The sequence below is a fragment of the Lepus europaeus genome, chromosome 3 (genome assembly GCF_033115175.1).
Source record: "Lepus europaeus isolate LE1 chromosome 3, mLepTim1.pri, whole genome shotgun sequence".
Taxonomy (NCBI): Eukaryota; Metazoa; Chordata; class Mammalia; order Lagomorpha; family Leporidae; genus Lepus; species Lepus europaeus.
The window spans coordinates 51994261-52011233 of NC_084829.1; the positions used below are offsets into that span (position 1 = coordinate 51994261).

The 16973-nt window shown below is 41.0% G+C and overlaps 1 protein-coding gene across 1 annotated transcript in view; it reads right to left on the reverse strand.

The window, feature by feature from the left end:
• Positions 1-16973, reverse strand: part of PKHD1 (PKHD1 ciliary IPT domain containing fibrocystin/polyductin) — a 531849-nt gene that overhangs the window by 477078 nt on the left and 37798 nt on the right. The window contains exons 15-21 of the mRNA XM_062186248.1: positions 10839-10953; positions 9690-9968; positions 8282-8371; positions 8096-8186; positions 6455-6597; positions 4148-4275; positions 2936-3111 (exon numbers count right to left, since the gene is read on the reverse strand). Of these exons, the coding sequence (XP_062042232.1) occupies positions 2936-3111; positions 4148-4275; positions 6455-6597; positions 8096-8186; positions 8282-8371; positions 9690-9968; positions 10839-10953 (1022 nt within the window). The remainder of the gene's footprint in view (positions 1-2935; positions 3112-4147; positions 4276-6454; positions 6598-8095; positions 8187-8281; positions 8372-9689; positions 9969-10838; positions 10954-16973) is intronic.

Genomic DNA, 16973 nt, shown 5'->3' on the forward strand with positions numbered 1-16973 from the left:
TAGTTCAAGCAGAGAAAGATTGATTCCATAGCTAAGTCCAGCCAAATGTCACTCTCTGTGCTACAGAACTTCCCTACATACATCATTTATGTCATCTTTCTCCTCCTTCCTTCCCCCAGTCTCTAGCAGGTATATGGCCCATTATCCTAAAAAACACAGAGTACACAGGCACCCACTGGGGGTGCTTGAGTGCTGATGCGCAGTATTGAGTTAGCATGTATGCAGATTGAGTATAGGCTTTATGAGACCACTGTTCAAATCATGTTCCTAATCCTCTTGGGTACCCACTCAGCTAATCCACGTAAGCTCCCAAGAGTTAATTATTTTAAAGAAATTTATTAATTCTTTCGATTATCAGGGTCACAGCAAATGCAATCACCAGTTCTCAATGTGACATTACTACAAAGAAAACAGATTCAGTGTAGCTCATAGATACAATTCTAAAAATATGATATTTCCTGCCTCCCCATCACCTCCTCCTCCCTTCTTTCCTAAGACTCAGTTTTTACATTTGTAAACTGAGGATCATAGCAAGAAATTTTAGTGAGACTACAGATTTAAAATGACTTGCACCACATATTTTAAAATTATTATCCCCTCCTACTATGCACAGTCCCTAAGATTGTTCACAATCAATATGGCAAAGAGTTGTGGGGCCACATCTTTGTCTTACTCAGCTTTGCATGTCCATTGCTTATCACAGCACTAGGCACAGAGTAGGTGCTCAATAAATGACTATTCATTCAGCCAGGTAGGTTCAGCACAGGTGTCAAGGATGGCTGGGTTCCCATCTTCATCAACAACATAGATGGGTGCTCAGGGCATGACACTCAACACCCCCCCCCTTTTTTTTGACAGGCAGAGTTAGACAGTGAGAGAGAGAGAGAGACAGAGAGAAAGGTCTTCCTTTTCCATTGGTTCACCCCCCAATGGCTGCTGTGGCCAGCGCACTTCTCCTGGCCTCCCATGCAGGTGCAGGGCCCAAGGACCTGGGCCATCATCTACTGCACTCCCGGGCCACAGCAGAGAGTTGGACTGGAAGAGGAGCAATAGGGAAGAGAGCGCCCCAAATGGGACTAGAACCCGGGGTGCCGGCGCCACAGGAGGAGGATTAGCCTAGTGAGCTGTGGCGCTGGCCTACACTCAACCCCTTTTAGCCTTGGCTTTCACCCCTTGTAGAGTGGGGATACTAGGGCTATCTCTTAGGCCTCTGACAACTAAATGAGAAATAATTGGAAAGCACCACTAGATAAAAGACATCAGAGAGATATAATCAATGATTAAATTAATAAAAAAATGACATACAATTAACTATGAACATCAAGACTAATCACATAGATTTTATTTGACCATTAAATGATTCTTACGAAACAGCCACTGCCAGTAGGGTAACCTAACAAAGCAAGAAGCCAATTGTTTCGCCCAAATCAACCCAAATCTTCTTTCTTGTTTCCACTGTCTCCCTTCAATCTCCCCTCCTCACCTCACCTCTGGATGATTCCAGATTCACAGAGCATTTTGTGATCAAGAGTAGGATGCAATGAAAAAGGGTTCCAAATCCTTGCCTTCAAAGGTTTGGAAGGGCAGGATGACATGTAAAGAAGAGAAAAGAGAGTGAAAAAGCATCTATTATCTAGCCCTGAGTTTACCAACTAGCGGGTTCAAGAGAGATACCAATCATCTCAGCCCTCTGAACATCTGGGCAGCAGTTGGGGTCAAAGTCCCCTAACTAGTTATCTTATGCAGCAAGATATTCAATCAGCCATCCCAGTACACTATTTGAATTGTGCCAGAAAATGAATAGGCTTTGGATAAGAAGCTATGGCCCAATCTGATTCAAAAACACTTCAACCACTAAAACAGGTAAAAGGTAGAATTTGATGAGTATTGATGATGTTTAATTCCAGGACTGATTAGAGAGTCCCATAGCCACCTACTTCCAAGCTCTTCTGACCTCAGCTCTCCATTTTTTAGGCAAAAGGTTTAAAAGTTGCACATTCTGTAAGTCAGAAGATAAATAACTATCATCTTTTTCACCTTGGGGAGGGAAAAAATGCCATGAAAACAGGAAAGCTGATCCCAAAGTCATAAGGGATTTGATAGTAAAGAGAATGTGGAAAAATTGGGCTAGGGAACCCTGATAGCACACTTCACCATCAGTCTTGGCCATGGGTACACATCATATGTAGCCAACCTCAGTAGGACTCCTGATAAGCACTTTGTCCTTAAGACTACTGGGCAAGCAGAGCTACGTGGAACCACTAACTGAAAAAGAGAGGTCCAAGGAGACTTCATGGAAGATGTCAGTTGTGAACTCTAAACAATGAGTTGGAAGAATGTAGATAGACATAAAGGATAAGGGCATTCTCTCTGAAGGATATGGTTACCCTCCAAATCTTGCTATCCATCTTGAAGTTCATAAATCAGACCTTCAACGCATTTATAAGATCAGATAATTGCTTTGTTCCTTCCAGTACTTGAACAAATTCTGCTGGTGCAACAATAATGATACAAGCAATTGCTTCTATTTATTAAGGACTTACTATGGTCAAGACTTGTAATGGCCATAGCAGGAGCTTTGTATTAAACTGTGAGTTAATCTTCAGTGTAATCCAATTAGGCATAGTTCTTATCATACCATTTTATAGATGAGGAAATCAAGGGTTCCCAGCAATAAGGTGGTAAAATTGAAATAAGAGCAAAAACTGGGGTAAGAGCAAGAGCAAACACTTTGGTAAATAGGAAAAGAGGCGGAAGTAGCTAGAGAGAAAGGGAATCAAGGGCACACAATCAAATCCCAACCCCAGCTGTTTCCTAGAACCAAGGCAGGCAAGGTAGACATTCACCTCTCCTCCCCCCATTAGAAGAACAACCACCCTCGGCAGGCTAGCTTGAAGTAGGCATTTGACAGGCCCACGAAGAACGGAGTTGTCACCTGTCAGATTTGTGTCTGCAATGATAACTTCATCCACGTAGAGCAGGCCCTTCTCTGGAGCCAGAGGGAGGAGGTTGATCTGAAGAATCAGCACTGGAGGGTTTGCCAAACGGGGCTGGAGATCCCCGAACTGATGCACACAAGTCTCCCAGAGGTTCTCACAAGTGAACTGCCAGCTGCAAAACAACACAGAGTGAAAAGGGGCCTCCCAGGAAGCATCTATAGCTGTCTCCCAAGGACTCTGCAGCAAAGAGAGACCTGCTGATCCCTTGCACCCAAACAGCCCCATGTGCCACAGGTACACACATTCCACCAAGATGGACTCAGCTCGGCACCTGGTGTAATAACACTGATTGAATTTAAATCAAGCATTCATTCATGACATTCAATGTCAGCAGTATTTTCAAATCACAATTTAATTGTGTGGGATTTTTAAAGATTTATTTTGTTTGAAAGGCAGAGTTAGAGAGATGAGAGACAGAGAGATATGTCAAGCAGATTGATATTTTGCACATTACCTTGATTTTAGATTTAAAATCTCTTGTAAGACTCACATAAAATATATAGAATGTGACTGATCAAGGGATCAAGACACCTGAAATTTATTCCAGAATTACTAGCCAACTGCATTTTTGATTAACTAAAATTTCTTGGTTTTCCACATCTGTCCTGTCAAAGAATATTCTCTAAGGTGCCCCATAAATGTTCTACGATTCTATCCTATGACAGAAGTCACTTCTAGCAAGTGTTATATTCTTTCTTATTTATTTATTTGAAAGGCTGAGTTAGAGAAAAAGGAGGAGGAGAGAGAGTTCTTCCATTCACTGGTTCATTCCTATAGCAGAGGCTCCTGGCCAAAGCTAGGATCCCAGAGCTTCTTCAGGTCTCCCACATGGGTGCAGGGGCCCAAGCACTTGGGCCATCTTCTGCTGCTTTCCCAAGTGCATTAGCCAGGAGCCAAATCAGAAGTGGAGCGACCAGGTCTCAAACTGGCTCCCATAGAGGATGCCAGCATCACAGGCAGAGGCTTAACCCATTATACCATAATGTCTGCCCAAGTATTATATTCTTAACAACTGCTCTTGAATCAAACTTGTTTGTCAAATAAAATATATTCAAGCCTGATCATTAGTACTTTGGGTGGGTCACTGTCCTCAACAAAGGAATGCTCCCAGTAGGCAAAATTCCCACATGCCCCCATCCATCAGATACCTGTTGGGGTTGATCCCAGGGAGACTCCAGTCACAGGTGGTATTCTTTATGATGTTTTGCAAGCCGAGTGTGAAGAACACAGTCATCTTCAGAATGTTACTCGTTTGACCTTTGTATGCAATACATAGCTAAGGATACCAAACAAGCCCTTCAGTTCTAGTAATGCAAGAAGCAGCCATTCAAGCCATATCTACTCAGGAGTCTAAATCCTTAGAACCCTACCACAAGCTAGAAGACAAAACGATTCCTGCCTTCCTGGAGCCTACCAGTCTAGCTGAAGAGACAAATAATGTATAGTACATTGTTATTTACTTACCACAGTAGAGCTAGAGAAAAGTCAAAATTGCTTTTTCTGAGACCAAAAAAAATTGTAATTCACCAAGGTGTTTTAATGCTTTCCACCATACTTGGCAGTGAGGATTTTTCCTCAATTGGAAGATCCTTGTTCTAACCCAATTACCTGTGCAACCATGAGCAAATCTGTTAACCCCTTTGAGCCTCAGTTCAACTCTAACTAAGCAGGCCCTTGGTTTCTAACCCAATTAAGGGCAAAGTTAGTGGCAAGAGAATACTCGAGCTCAGGAATTTTTACCAATAGGCTGATGGAATTTCTACAAATCATATTTTAGCTCTGGACTCTTTACAGAAAATAAGGGGACTGATCTAAAACAGACTTTTTTTTTACTGTCAGCAATACTGACATGTTGGGGGCTATGGACTTGTTTTGGAAGCTGCTCTATGCATTATAGGATGTTTAGCAGCATTCCTGACTTCTACCCAGTAGATGCCAATAACATTTCCCCAATTGTGGCAACTAAAACTGTCTCCATATATTGCCAGCTCTCTCTCTCTCTCTCTCTCTCTTTTTTTTTTTTTTTTTTTTTGACAGGCAGAGTGGACAGTGAGAGAGAGAGAGACAGAGAGAAAGGTCTTCGTTTTCCATTGGTTCACCCCCAATGGCTGCTGTGGCCGGCACACTTCTCCTAGTCTCCCATGCGGGTGCAGGGCCCAAGGACCTGGGCCATCCTCCACTGCACTCCCAGGCCACAGCAAAGAGCTGGACTAGAAGAGGGGCAACCGGGACAGAATCTGGCGCCCCGACTGGAACTAGAACCCGGTGTGCCGGTGCTGCAGGCGGAGGATTAGCCTATTGAGCCGTGGCACCAGCCACCAGCTCTCTCTTATGGAGCAAAATCACCCCCATCCGGAGCTTCAGCAGTAAAGGGGGAGCTGAAGATAACTGGAACTCCTGACCTGAACTGTTCAACCCCTACTCCCACTGGACCCTAAGAAGGAAAAGACTAGGAACTACTGCCCCAGGCTCCAACATCCCTGCAAGACCCACTCTGGTTCCTAAAGTGGCAATTCAGTGTGCCTCTTTCATGAAGGACAGCAGAGCTATTGAAGCGAAGAAGGTATGGTCATGTTCTTAGAACTGTATCTATGAAACACATAAGGCCTATTCTCTTTACAATTATAAGAATTTTTTTTTTTTGGACAGGCAGAGTGGATAGTGAGAGAGAGACCGAGAGAAAGGTCTTCCTTTTTGCTGTTGGTTCACCCTCCAATGGCTGCTGCGGCCTGTATACCATGCTGATCTGAAGCCAGGAGCCAGGTGCTCCTCCTGGTCTCCCATGTGGGTGCAGGGCCCAAGAACTTGGGCCATCCTCCACTGCCTTCCTGGGCCATAGCAGAGAGCTGGCCTGGAAGAGGGGCAACCGGGATAGAATCTGGCGCTCCAACCGGGACTAGAACCCGGTGTGCCGGCGCCGCAAGGCGGAGGATTAGCCTGTTAAGCCACGGCACCAGCCACAATTATAAGAATTTTGAAAGAACTGACAGCAAAAAAAAAAAAAGTCAAGTTTGTCAAGAACAACTAAATAATGAGTCTTCATTGAGTCCTCACATCTGTGCAAGCACTTTACTAAGTTATGCTGAGAGTTGTGCCACACGGTTACCTATTCTGCGGCTATATAAGCTAAACATAGCACATATTTAAGTAAGACATCGAGAGCACACGGAATGTAGGTAGAGTTAAGTTTGCACTCCCAGAGATCAAAGAAAACAATACAGCCAATTAAACCTGCCATAGGTCTTACAGCTAATAGAAATGCATTTCCAAGTAACAATATACAACAGGCCAGGGGTGTCTGAAACAGCAGTTAACAGACCTAGAACCTCAACCTGAAACGCCTTTGGCAAATCACTCTTCTGTGCTTCTGTTTTGGGGGTCCCAAATCCAGAGGATCATACCAATGCCTGCCCTCCCACCAACCATGTGGCCTGACAGCATAGCCTGCTACTCACGTGTGTATATTGATCTAGCCGAAAGCTTTTCTGGAGGGCTGGTGGGGTTAGGACAAGGTGTTGAGGCTGACGGAGGCTGAACCTGCCACAAAATGGCTCTGTCCCAGTGGTAGGATCTCCATCAGAGCTGTAACCTTCTAGGCCTGGATGTGATTCAAATAAAAGTGGAAGACAAGCATTGATGGTAAACAGACAGAGCTTCTGGTGTGGGTATTTGAAGTAGCAGTTAAGATGTTGTTTAAGATGTTCATGACCCATTCAGAGTTCAACATCCACCTTGAGTTCCTGATTCTGGCTTCCTACTAATGCAAATTCTGCATTTTAACGGTAATGGCTCAAATTATCTAGTTGCGGCCACCTACCTGGGAGACCTGAATTGAGTTCCCAGCTCCAGGTTTCAGCTTCAGCTCAGTGCACACCATGGAGTGCTCTTGTGCTCAATTGATTGTTCTCTCCCCTATCACTATCTCTGTTCCTGTAAAATGAATCTCTTTAAAGAGAACAGACAGCGCTCTCAACAAGTGTGCAGGACTTGAGTAGTGATTTCATTGTATTACTGGTACCTCAGCCCTTGAGGAGTTGGGCAGGGCCTGAGTGGCCAGCACCGCCAGCCTGAAGGCTCCAGCTATTTAAGAAATCCTATCTGTCTGCCCCAAAACATGGAAAATCCATTTCCATTTTTTCTGTGTACCAAGACATGAAAAATTATTGAGAAGCAAAGAGATATAAACAAAGTCAAAAGGAATTTAGTTCACCTTAGCACTTTTTAAAATTTTTTATTTTCATTTATTTGAAAGGGAGAAGAAATAGACAGATATACAGATATCTTCCATCCACTGGCTCACTTCCCAAATTTCCCAAAACAACTATGACTGAACTAGACCAAAAACAGGAGCTTGGGACTCTATCTAGGTCTCCCAAATAGGTGTGCATAAGCAGGAAGCTGGAATTGGAAATAGAGCTGAGACTGGAACCCAAGCAGTCTAATAAGGCATGCAGGCATCCCAAGCAGTGACTTAAATGCTCTACCAAATGCCTATCCCCAAGCTCCACCACCCCAGCAAGACCCACTCTGGTTCCCAAAGTGGCAAATGAGTGCACCTCTTTCATAAAGGACAGCAGAGCTATTGAAGCAAAGAAGGTATGGTCATGGTCATGTTCATAGAATTGGATCTATGAAACACATAAAGCCTGTTCTCTTTACAATAATAAGAATTTGAAATAACTGACAGTTAAAAATTTTTAAAACATTATAACATCTTAATAGATATTATTATAAATAATCTCTTTAGATGCATTTTGGGATAAATGAATTTGTACAGTGTTCTCTGTTCTCTGCCTGTTTTCTATGCCCTGTCCCCATGAATAGCATTGGATGTATCTGGGGAGTGCTCTGCCCTATCTAACAAGGTGGTGCATCAGGAAGACTGTTTTATTTTCTACTGCCATCCACACCAAGCCATCTCCCTCCGAACTCATGGTTACTTCCTTGGCCACTCAGTGTCCAAATCCAGTTTTCATTTTTTATTTAACTCTGCTAGCACCTTGGATAAGATATGGAGATTATTCCCATTTTATAGGAAAAAAGTATAAAAACACAATGAGGGAAAAGATCAGAGTTTATCAAAAGAGAGGTAGTACCTTGTTCAAATCCAAGTCGGAGCAAGATGTTAGCTGAATGGGGTTCCAGTTTGCATTTTACTGCAAGTAGCTCTTCAAGGGTTGTTTGAATCTATTAAAAAGAAAAAACATACTGGGATCTCCTATTGGGACCATAGAGAGCACCTCTACTTCTCCCACACTTGATTATTTGAAGAAAGTTCCCACCTGATGTGCTGTGGCATTTGCAGGGATTGGTTGACTGGAGACATTGTCCCAAGTAAGGAAAAATGTTCCTCTGCCTGACACGTTCAACATCTAAAAAGTCAAGAGAGACAGGACTAAATGATACGTGCTAACAAGCCAGAGAGCCAGTCTTGGAAGCCAGGGCATATATCTCAGTTTGTTATTTTCCATTATATTTTTTTTTAAATTTGAGAGACAGAGCTCTATTATCTCCTGGTTTACTCCCCAAATGCCTGCAACAGCTGGGGCTGGGCCCAGACAAAGCTAGGAGCCAGGAAATCAGTCAAGGTCTCCTACATGTATGACAGGAACTCAATTACATGTGCCATCACCTGTCCCCAAGGTCTGCATTTTTCAGGAAGCTGGAGCCCAGAATCAAACCCATGGCTAAGTTTCTGCTCCCTATAATGTCAGTGTTCAAAACACATTGTCATCTAGGAATCTTGATGGACACAGTATTATCACCTAATGAAATCTTTTCCTAAAATAACAGACATGTCCATCTCCCTATCTATCCATGCCCCTTTTTGTAGAGTATGAGACTTACAGGTTCATCCCTTCCCACCAGATGCCTTCTCCACGATGTGGCCTGCTAGTCATAAGCCATAAGTGTGGTATGCCACACTGTCTTGGAGACTTGTTCAGTCTCCACTTTGCTTCCAACATGCTCCCCATTGTGCAGAATACACTCTGGCTATAGAGTGAAATCTACATACTCTTTAACCCCTTAAGTCACTTATTATTTTTTACTTTGTCCTATGGTTATCTGCATACATGTTGTTGTTAAAATGTGAACTTTAGAATGTAGGGTCCATACTGATTCATTGTTGTGCACCAAAATGTGAACAAAAATTGCATTAATGTGTTCAAGAAAAACATGGGCACAACAAGGAGACCCACAGAATGACCTTTGGAAAGTAGACTTACAAACCACCACATACACAGAAAGAGAGTCTGGGCTGTATGTGTGTGCCTGCAATTGTATGATTCATACATTGTTGTAAAACAAACAACTCCCAAATTTAGTGGTTTAAAATGACAAAAAAACACTTATTACCATCCCTAAAAAATTATGTGTTTGTTCATGTATGTGCACATATGTGTGTGTGCATGTGTTTGAAGGACCTTTACTCTGGGGACTATGTTTCTAAAAGAAAAATTACTTTGAAGTTAAATAGCCAAAACTAAGTCAATTAGTAAAATAATCTCAATAAATAGACTATTTTTTAAAAAACATCTTTACTACCATGTTGGATAGATACCCTATTTCATTGGTGCTGGGAGTTACTATTATTACTCAGGTACCTGGGCTCCCAGACAGTGGTCCTTTGGCCAGGTAAGACTTTTATTTCTAGAGTCTAGTGTTCATGAACTGGGAAGAGACACAGACCTGTATTTCTGGAAGTCTCTGGGCTTGGGCTCGGATCTGGTGCTTCTCCCGGAGGTAAGTGTTGACCACATCAGGATTCAACCAGGTGTTATGAATCTGGACACCAATCTTCATCCCCTTGCTAGGGGAGATCCCCACATGCTCTGCTTCCAGGTAGTATTGGACTCCACTCAACAGCTCCAACTTGGGAGTCTTCCGTTGCCAAGCTCCTTCATCTCCATTCTGCTCCCAAGAGTCAAACCAGTCAGCGGTGCCAGCCCTGATAGAGGCCACTTTCACCTGTGCCCAAGTAAGCACATCAGGATGAATGCTATGAAGTTCCTAGGCGCTCTTCTGAAACGTTGTCTGGATACCACTAACAGGAGATGTTTTAAGTGTTCTACTGTATTCAGCAAGTTAGCCCAGTCACTTTGGTCCTTTGGTTAGTTATGCTTCCTCTCTGCCTCACTCTTTCCCTTCCTCTCTCATTTGGATAGTACTCAAATGATATTCAATGTCCCATTGTTAAGAGCAGGACCAGCCAATATAAATCCCTAGGTTTACATGATGCTGTGGGGAAGTCTTTGAAGGGCCTGCAATGACTTGGCCATATCAAAATCCATGATGTTTCTTTAACCCTCTAGCAAACCAGCTTCAAAGAAGCATGTTAATAATTTGGAAAAAAAATGCCTCCTGATCAACTGTACAGGTGAATTTTGGTGCTTGTCACGGCATCTTATCCTTCAAAGTTGATGGGGAAATTCCTACAGAAGATTGGCTATACCTTTTCCAGCACAAGTTTTAGAATCAGACAAATCTGGATTTTAATTCTGAATATACTCTTATTATCTAAATGGTCCTGATTGACCAACCAGTCTTATTAAACTTTAATTTCCTCATCTGGAAAATGGAAATAAATATGTGTGTCTCACAGAGCTATAGTAAAGATGAGAGATGAAGCATGGAAAAGATGTAACATGATGCCTGGCTTACAGTAAATGCTCAAGAAACAGTAAGAGTCATGGCATTTGGCCAAATTCCTTTTCAGTAATTGATCAGTCACCTAATGAAAGAACGATCTGTAGACCATTAGAGTGTCAAGCTTCGGTTCTTTCCTTTTCTCAGAGGCACTAGTAATAAAGAAAAGGATAATGAGGTAAAGGTAAATACCTGAGTCCTTGGTTCCTCTGACCAGCTGAAATGCAGGGAAGCTTGGCTATCTGCCTGGATCCAAAATGTGTAATTATTTGTCTCTGGGGCCACAAAGAACCCACTGAGCCGTGCTCTGCAAAGCAGAAAAGCACAAAGTCAAGCGAAAGCAACCACAGCTTAAATCACTGAACAACGAATGATCGCCCTTATACTTTTTTTTTCCTTTATGATATGAGCTTTATTTTTCCCCTGCGTAACTGTCCAGAGTTGGCTAAAAGGAGCTATAGTGCTTGCATAGTCTCAATGTCCCAATCTACCTCTTCATACTAGGTACATGTCTCCTTGCAGCTGCATCAACTTTGGGAATGTTATGGGAACTGCTGTGGAGGCTCAGCTGAGAAGACACCTATCCCAGCCAGCACAGGTCTAGGATCCCGGTAGGAACTCAATCTACAGTAAATATTAGCATTATCAGAAATAAAAAGAGGTCACCAATTAGAATTTGTTCTGAACTTACCAGGGACCTCAACACCTGCAGAGCATTTCTCCAATTGAAAGGAAAAAAAAAGTAGAGAGAAGAGTCAACTCAGGGTATAAACCATTTTAAATTTAAAGCCATAAAATGAAACACTTAAGAAGATTGCAGGCAGTTTTATAAAATATTTTGAAAATAAGACCATTTTTAAGTGTTTAAACTCTAGTGGATTAATGTAGAGATGTAGTTAAAAACTGATTAAACTGTATTAACAAATATATTCTCTACTAATTTTTTTAAAAATCTACATATCACTAATATAAATTCTGTTTAGAAATTTAAATTTGAAAATAATTTCAAAAATAACTGTATGGGGTCTTCAAAATTTCAGAATATATACTTCATGAAAAACTATGCGTGGATTTCAAAAACTGCTGCACCAAAGCAATCTTCATTCCATTTCCTACACACTTGAGTCATTTCGTAGTTTAAAGACCTATGAAATAATATTAAATTTACCAAATAAACACATCAGATTTTATATAAAAGCTTTAGATTTGAAATAAATAAATTAGAAGAAATGGAAATTGAGGTTGGTTGCTCCTGAAAATGTCAGTTAAAAGGGGCATCTCTTCAAATCCTACCATACTAGTTAAAATGTTCTTTGCCTTTTGAGGGAAGCACAATGAATATAGCATTCCTTTGGATGTTGTGAATGATCCTCAAAAGTTGTGATCTACTTATAGGTATATTATTAGGTGCTATAATGGATCACAAATTATCACCACTTTAAAACCATAGATTTCCCATTAAATATCTAGTTAGAATGGCTTCAGAAAATGCTCTTTTTTCACAGATTATCTCCCTAATTGATTTCCTCAATGCTTGAAATTCCCTAAACAAGAGAGGCTTTCATTCCATAATGGAGTCAAGATCAAGAATGTTAAAATCCTTGGCAAAGGTCATAACCTGGCTGAAATTCACATTCAAGAATCACCACTAACCACTCTGAGAAGGATTTCTCAGGGAGAAAGGATGGGTCACAGGGTCAATGATTTATCCCTCTAAATAGACACTGAGAACTCATGAAGGAAACTTCATCTGAGCAATTTTTGACCATTTTCTCACTTTAGAATATTGGAAATGCTGGCTACATCTTTGAAGGGATAATAAACAGGAAAGTGATAAACATGAAGGTCATAATCCTAATGTAATCAGTCCTTTAGAAAGCAATGTCTTACAGAGCTTGTAAGGGCCTCCCTTGGGATACACTGGCCATTGGATTGATCCTCAGCTCTGAGTGGTTGCTCCAATAGGATTATTGCTGCCATGCCTTTGCTCCCTAATATGCCCAAAGGGCATTTCCCAGAAACAAAATTCTTGCATTTTCTTGGCTTGAGGCAGGTGTTAGTTTGATCTCTCTCAACTGCATACTTGCAGCCAGTTTTACCCTGCCATAAACCAAGTCTCCTGGTCTACGGAGTTCATTGTTACAAGTGATAATCCTCCACCCCCCCCCCCCAGTAGATTACAAACTGAGCTGTAAGAAATATAAATTCTATATTAAAATTTAACCATTTTTGAAGTTTAAGTCATGGGCAAGATGGTGGAATAGGAAGGGAGCATACTGATAGTCCAGGAAGAGACAGTTTAATTAAAGTGGAGATACTGCAGGCTCAAGGAAGAGTAGGGGAAGAAACAGCAGAGGAAACTCTTCCGGAACTAGTGATTCACAGTGGACCTGCATGGAGAGCGTGGGAGCCCAAGTTCGGGACACCAGCAGCAGACTCAACACACCAGCACTGGAACGTGAGGTGAGCCGAACCTCAATAGCCTGAGACACCAGTGGGAAAGCGGAAAAAGGAGACTAGAGGGAATGAGGCTTGAAACTCCGTGGGCAAAAGTTCACCAGGCTAACTAGAAGAGAGACAGAAAAAAAAGTGACCAATACAGACACAAGTTTCTCTCTCTCCGCTCACCCCTCAAAGGCGAGCAAGACAAAGAGCAGGCGCCATTTTGGACATACGGCATAAGCAGGGCGACCTCAGGTCTGCACTGGCCCTGAGCCTAGCAGACAAACCTGACTCTGGAGGGGTTAAATAACAGGAGATTAGGATCTAACCTGGCAACCCAGTGGGAGACTGCAGGAGAATTGGAGCCCACACTGAGGGCAGCACAGATTCCCTGTGTGGTCCTTGGGAAAGAGCTTCTGATCTCTGGTTCCTGTGGGTATATCATTAGCCTGCTAACCACCTCCAATTCCGTTCAGCTGTATGGAATTACTTCCCTTTTGAATCAAAAAAAAGAAAGAAATAAACAAAGAAAGAGATTTACCACGCCTAACCTGGGAGTGTCACCTTTGGCACACCCTCAACCCTGAGGAACCAAACAGAGCTCTCAGGCCAAACCCATCTCAAGCCTCTAAGGCTCCATCGAAAGCAGACAGTCCACTTAATCTAGAGCCATAGTATAACAAGAAAAAACACCACAGTGAAGAAACCAAATATCTGCAACATGCCAAACAACAAACACAAAAACCGAGGTAACAAGAACAAGGAAGACACTATGACGCCCCCAAATGAAAAAGACACCCCAATTCAAGATTATGAACATGATGAGATAGAAGAAATGCAAGAAGTGGATCTCAAAAAATTGATAAGAACATTAAGAAGTTCTCAAAAACAAATTCTTGAACTACAGAAATCCTTAATGGACAAGATAGAAAAATCTCTCACGTGAAAATGAAATATTAAGGAGGAATCAAAATGAAATGAAACAACTAGTAGAACAAGAAACTGTGATAGTGACGAGAAATCATAATGAAATGAAGAATTCAGTAGATCAAATGACAAACACATTAGAGAGCCTTAAAAACAGAATGGGCGAAGCAGAAGAGAGAATATCAGACTTAGAAGACAGAGCACAGGAAAGGAAACAGTCAAACCAAAGAAAAGAAGAGGAAATTAGAAATCTAAAAAATATTGTCGGGAATCTACAGGATACTATTAAAAAACCCAATATTCGGGTTCTAGGAGTTCCTAGAGAGAAAGAATTATAAGGATTATAAGGCCTTTTTAGTGAGATACTTGCAGAGAACTTCCCGGTTCTGGAGAAGGACAGAGACATCTTAGTACAGGAAGCTTATAGAACCCCTAATAAACATGACCAAAAGAGATCCTCACCACAACATGTTGTAATCAAACTCACCACAGTGAAACATAAAGAAAAGATCCTAAAATGTGCAAGAGAGAAACATCAGATTACTCTCAGAGGATCTCCAATTAGACTCACAGCTGACTTCTCATCAGAAACCCTACAAGCTAGAAGGGAATGGCGAGACATAGCCCAGGTACTAAGAGAGAAAAACTGCCAGCCCAGAATATTATATCCTGCAAAGCTCTCATTTGTGAATGAAGGTGAAATTAAGACTTTTCATAGCAAACAGAAACTGAAAGAATTTGTTGCCACTCGTCCTGCCCTGCAAAAGATGCTTAAAGATGTGTTACACACAGAAACACAGAAACATGGTCATCAATATGAAAGAAGGTAAAGGAAGGAAACCTCACAGCAAAAGATCACAGGAAGCTCAATTTCTCTTTGACATAGAATTAAACTCTGATGCTCTGTTAAAGCAATGTGTTAAAGTAATCCATTATGTTCTCTTGATGTCTGTTAAATTCTAATTGTTCAAAAACAGCTGAATTTTTATTAAGAGCTATGGGTTATTTAAATATGTGCTTATTTTCAAAGATTTGAATAATTACCTTGGAACAATGATCAAATTTGGTCTATGTTATGTCATGATTTTAAGGAATCTTATTTCAACCAGATATTTTGGATTTTGAGCCTTCTTGGCATTCTTGACAGGCATTCAAAAAATCAAAGTTTCAAACAATCTGGACTCTAAAATTTCCAGTAAATCCTGGACTTTGGTTTTTCCAGTTTGGGCCCAACTGAAAAAATCGAAGGACCTATGTCTCTCATCTTATAGAGACACCAACTAATCAGGCTATTTGCATTATATTAAAAGTGCTGTCAAGATGTGACGTGGTACTAAATTTTAAGTTTCTATAATGGAAAATGCTATTAATACACATGTTTGAGAATTAAAAAGTCTAATGATCTTGTGTTACTAGACATGATAGTTATCTTAATGAGAAAGCCCCTGAGGCCTATAGGGTTAAATACTTATAAAATCCCACAAAATCCTTCAAAAATACTGTGAAGTAAGCAAGTGCCTCTTGTTGGTTGATGAGTTTATAATTTTAAACATGGCGACTTAAAGTCTTTTGTCATCCACAGTTATATATGATTTGCTGCTCATAAAACTAAAGTGTTGTTGGTTCTGTGGTTAGCTGTCCTCCTATAGATTCCTATGAACTTTTTCCAGCCACTTCTATTGTATTCAGTAATTTGGGATGGCTCTGTAAACAGATGAAGCCAATAATGTATTAAGAGTACCAACTGAGAGAAAGTATGGTTAACTGAGGTTACTAAAAAGAAAAAGCAATTCAAATCAATTGGCAATCTACAAAAAGAGTTAAAGATTTTAAAAGCTATTATTAAAATTGCTACATTGGTCTATTATGCTATATTATATGTGTGTACATAGTGTATGTCCACATGGGAAAATTTTATTGAGAATTTTATTTTAATTGGCATATAGATAAGATTGTCCATAAATTTAAGCTGCTAAAATTAATCAAAGATACATTTTAATTCATGTGACCTGATTCTCTGTATCATATGTTTTATACTTGTTGGTAGAAAGAAACTAAAACATTTTATATCGTTGTGCTTAAGTTTACTGGTTAAACAAACTACACCATGTTAGATATTTAAGAGGTGTTTCCAAATACATGATTCTTAAAATTTATAGAAGGCATTGGACCTTCTGGTAAATGTTTTCTTAAGTTGTTATCTAATGGTTGAAACGGTTCGCTAAGTATTCATGTGATATTGCTATTGTCAGCAAGCGATCTAGGACTTGCTCCCTCATTTCTCTATTCTAAGCCCAACTTCTTTCATTTCTCTATTCTCTTCAAGGTAGGAAACTAATTCTATTATGAAGGAATCTGTAGGACACACAATTTAATCTTTAGACCTTATAAAAGATATGGCTAACATTTTTCTGTAATAGCATAGCCAAAATAAGAACTTAAATAATAATCTCATAGCTAGATTCACTTCGCCATCAGCGAAGTATACAGTAAGTAGAAAAAACCTCCCTTTCAGACAAAAGGGAAAGAAAGTTTTAAAGTGAGAATATAATTTTCCTCATGGGCATTGTCTACCTTAGAAAAACTACTACAGAACATGCCTGTGACTATAGACTTATAGTTCAGGCCACAGAAGATTAGAGATGGGACACAGGCACTCCCTTGACTTGCATCCTCTGGTCTGCTTTAACAAAAACCAGGAAGAAAAGAAAGCTAGGCATCAGAAGCAATGGGTGGCAGGCCTATTAATGGCTGATCTGTACAGTGATCTGCCCTCAAGGAGACCCAACAGGCCAGTCTACTTCAGTGGCTTTCAATGTGGCAAGCCTGGGCTTCAGCAGAAGTCAGCTTGTGAAGAGCCCTGGCAGCTCTGCCAAGAGTTGGATCACTGGAAATGGACCTGCCCTGGAGTCGAAGGATGCCCAGGTCAGAGCCACAGATCTTATTGGCTCTAAGCTG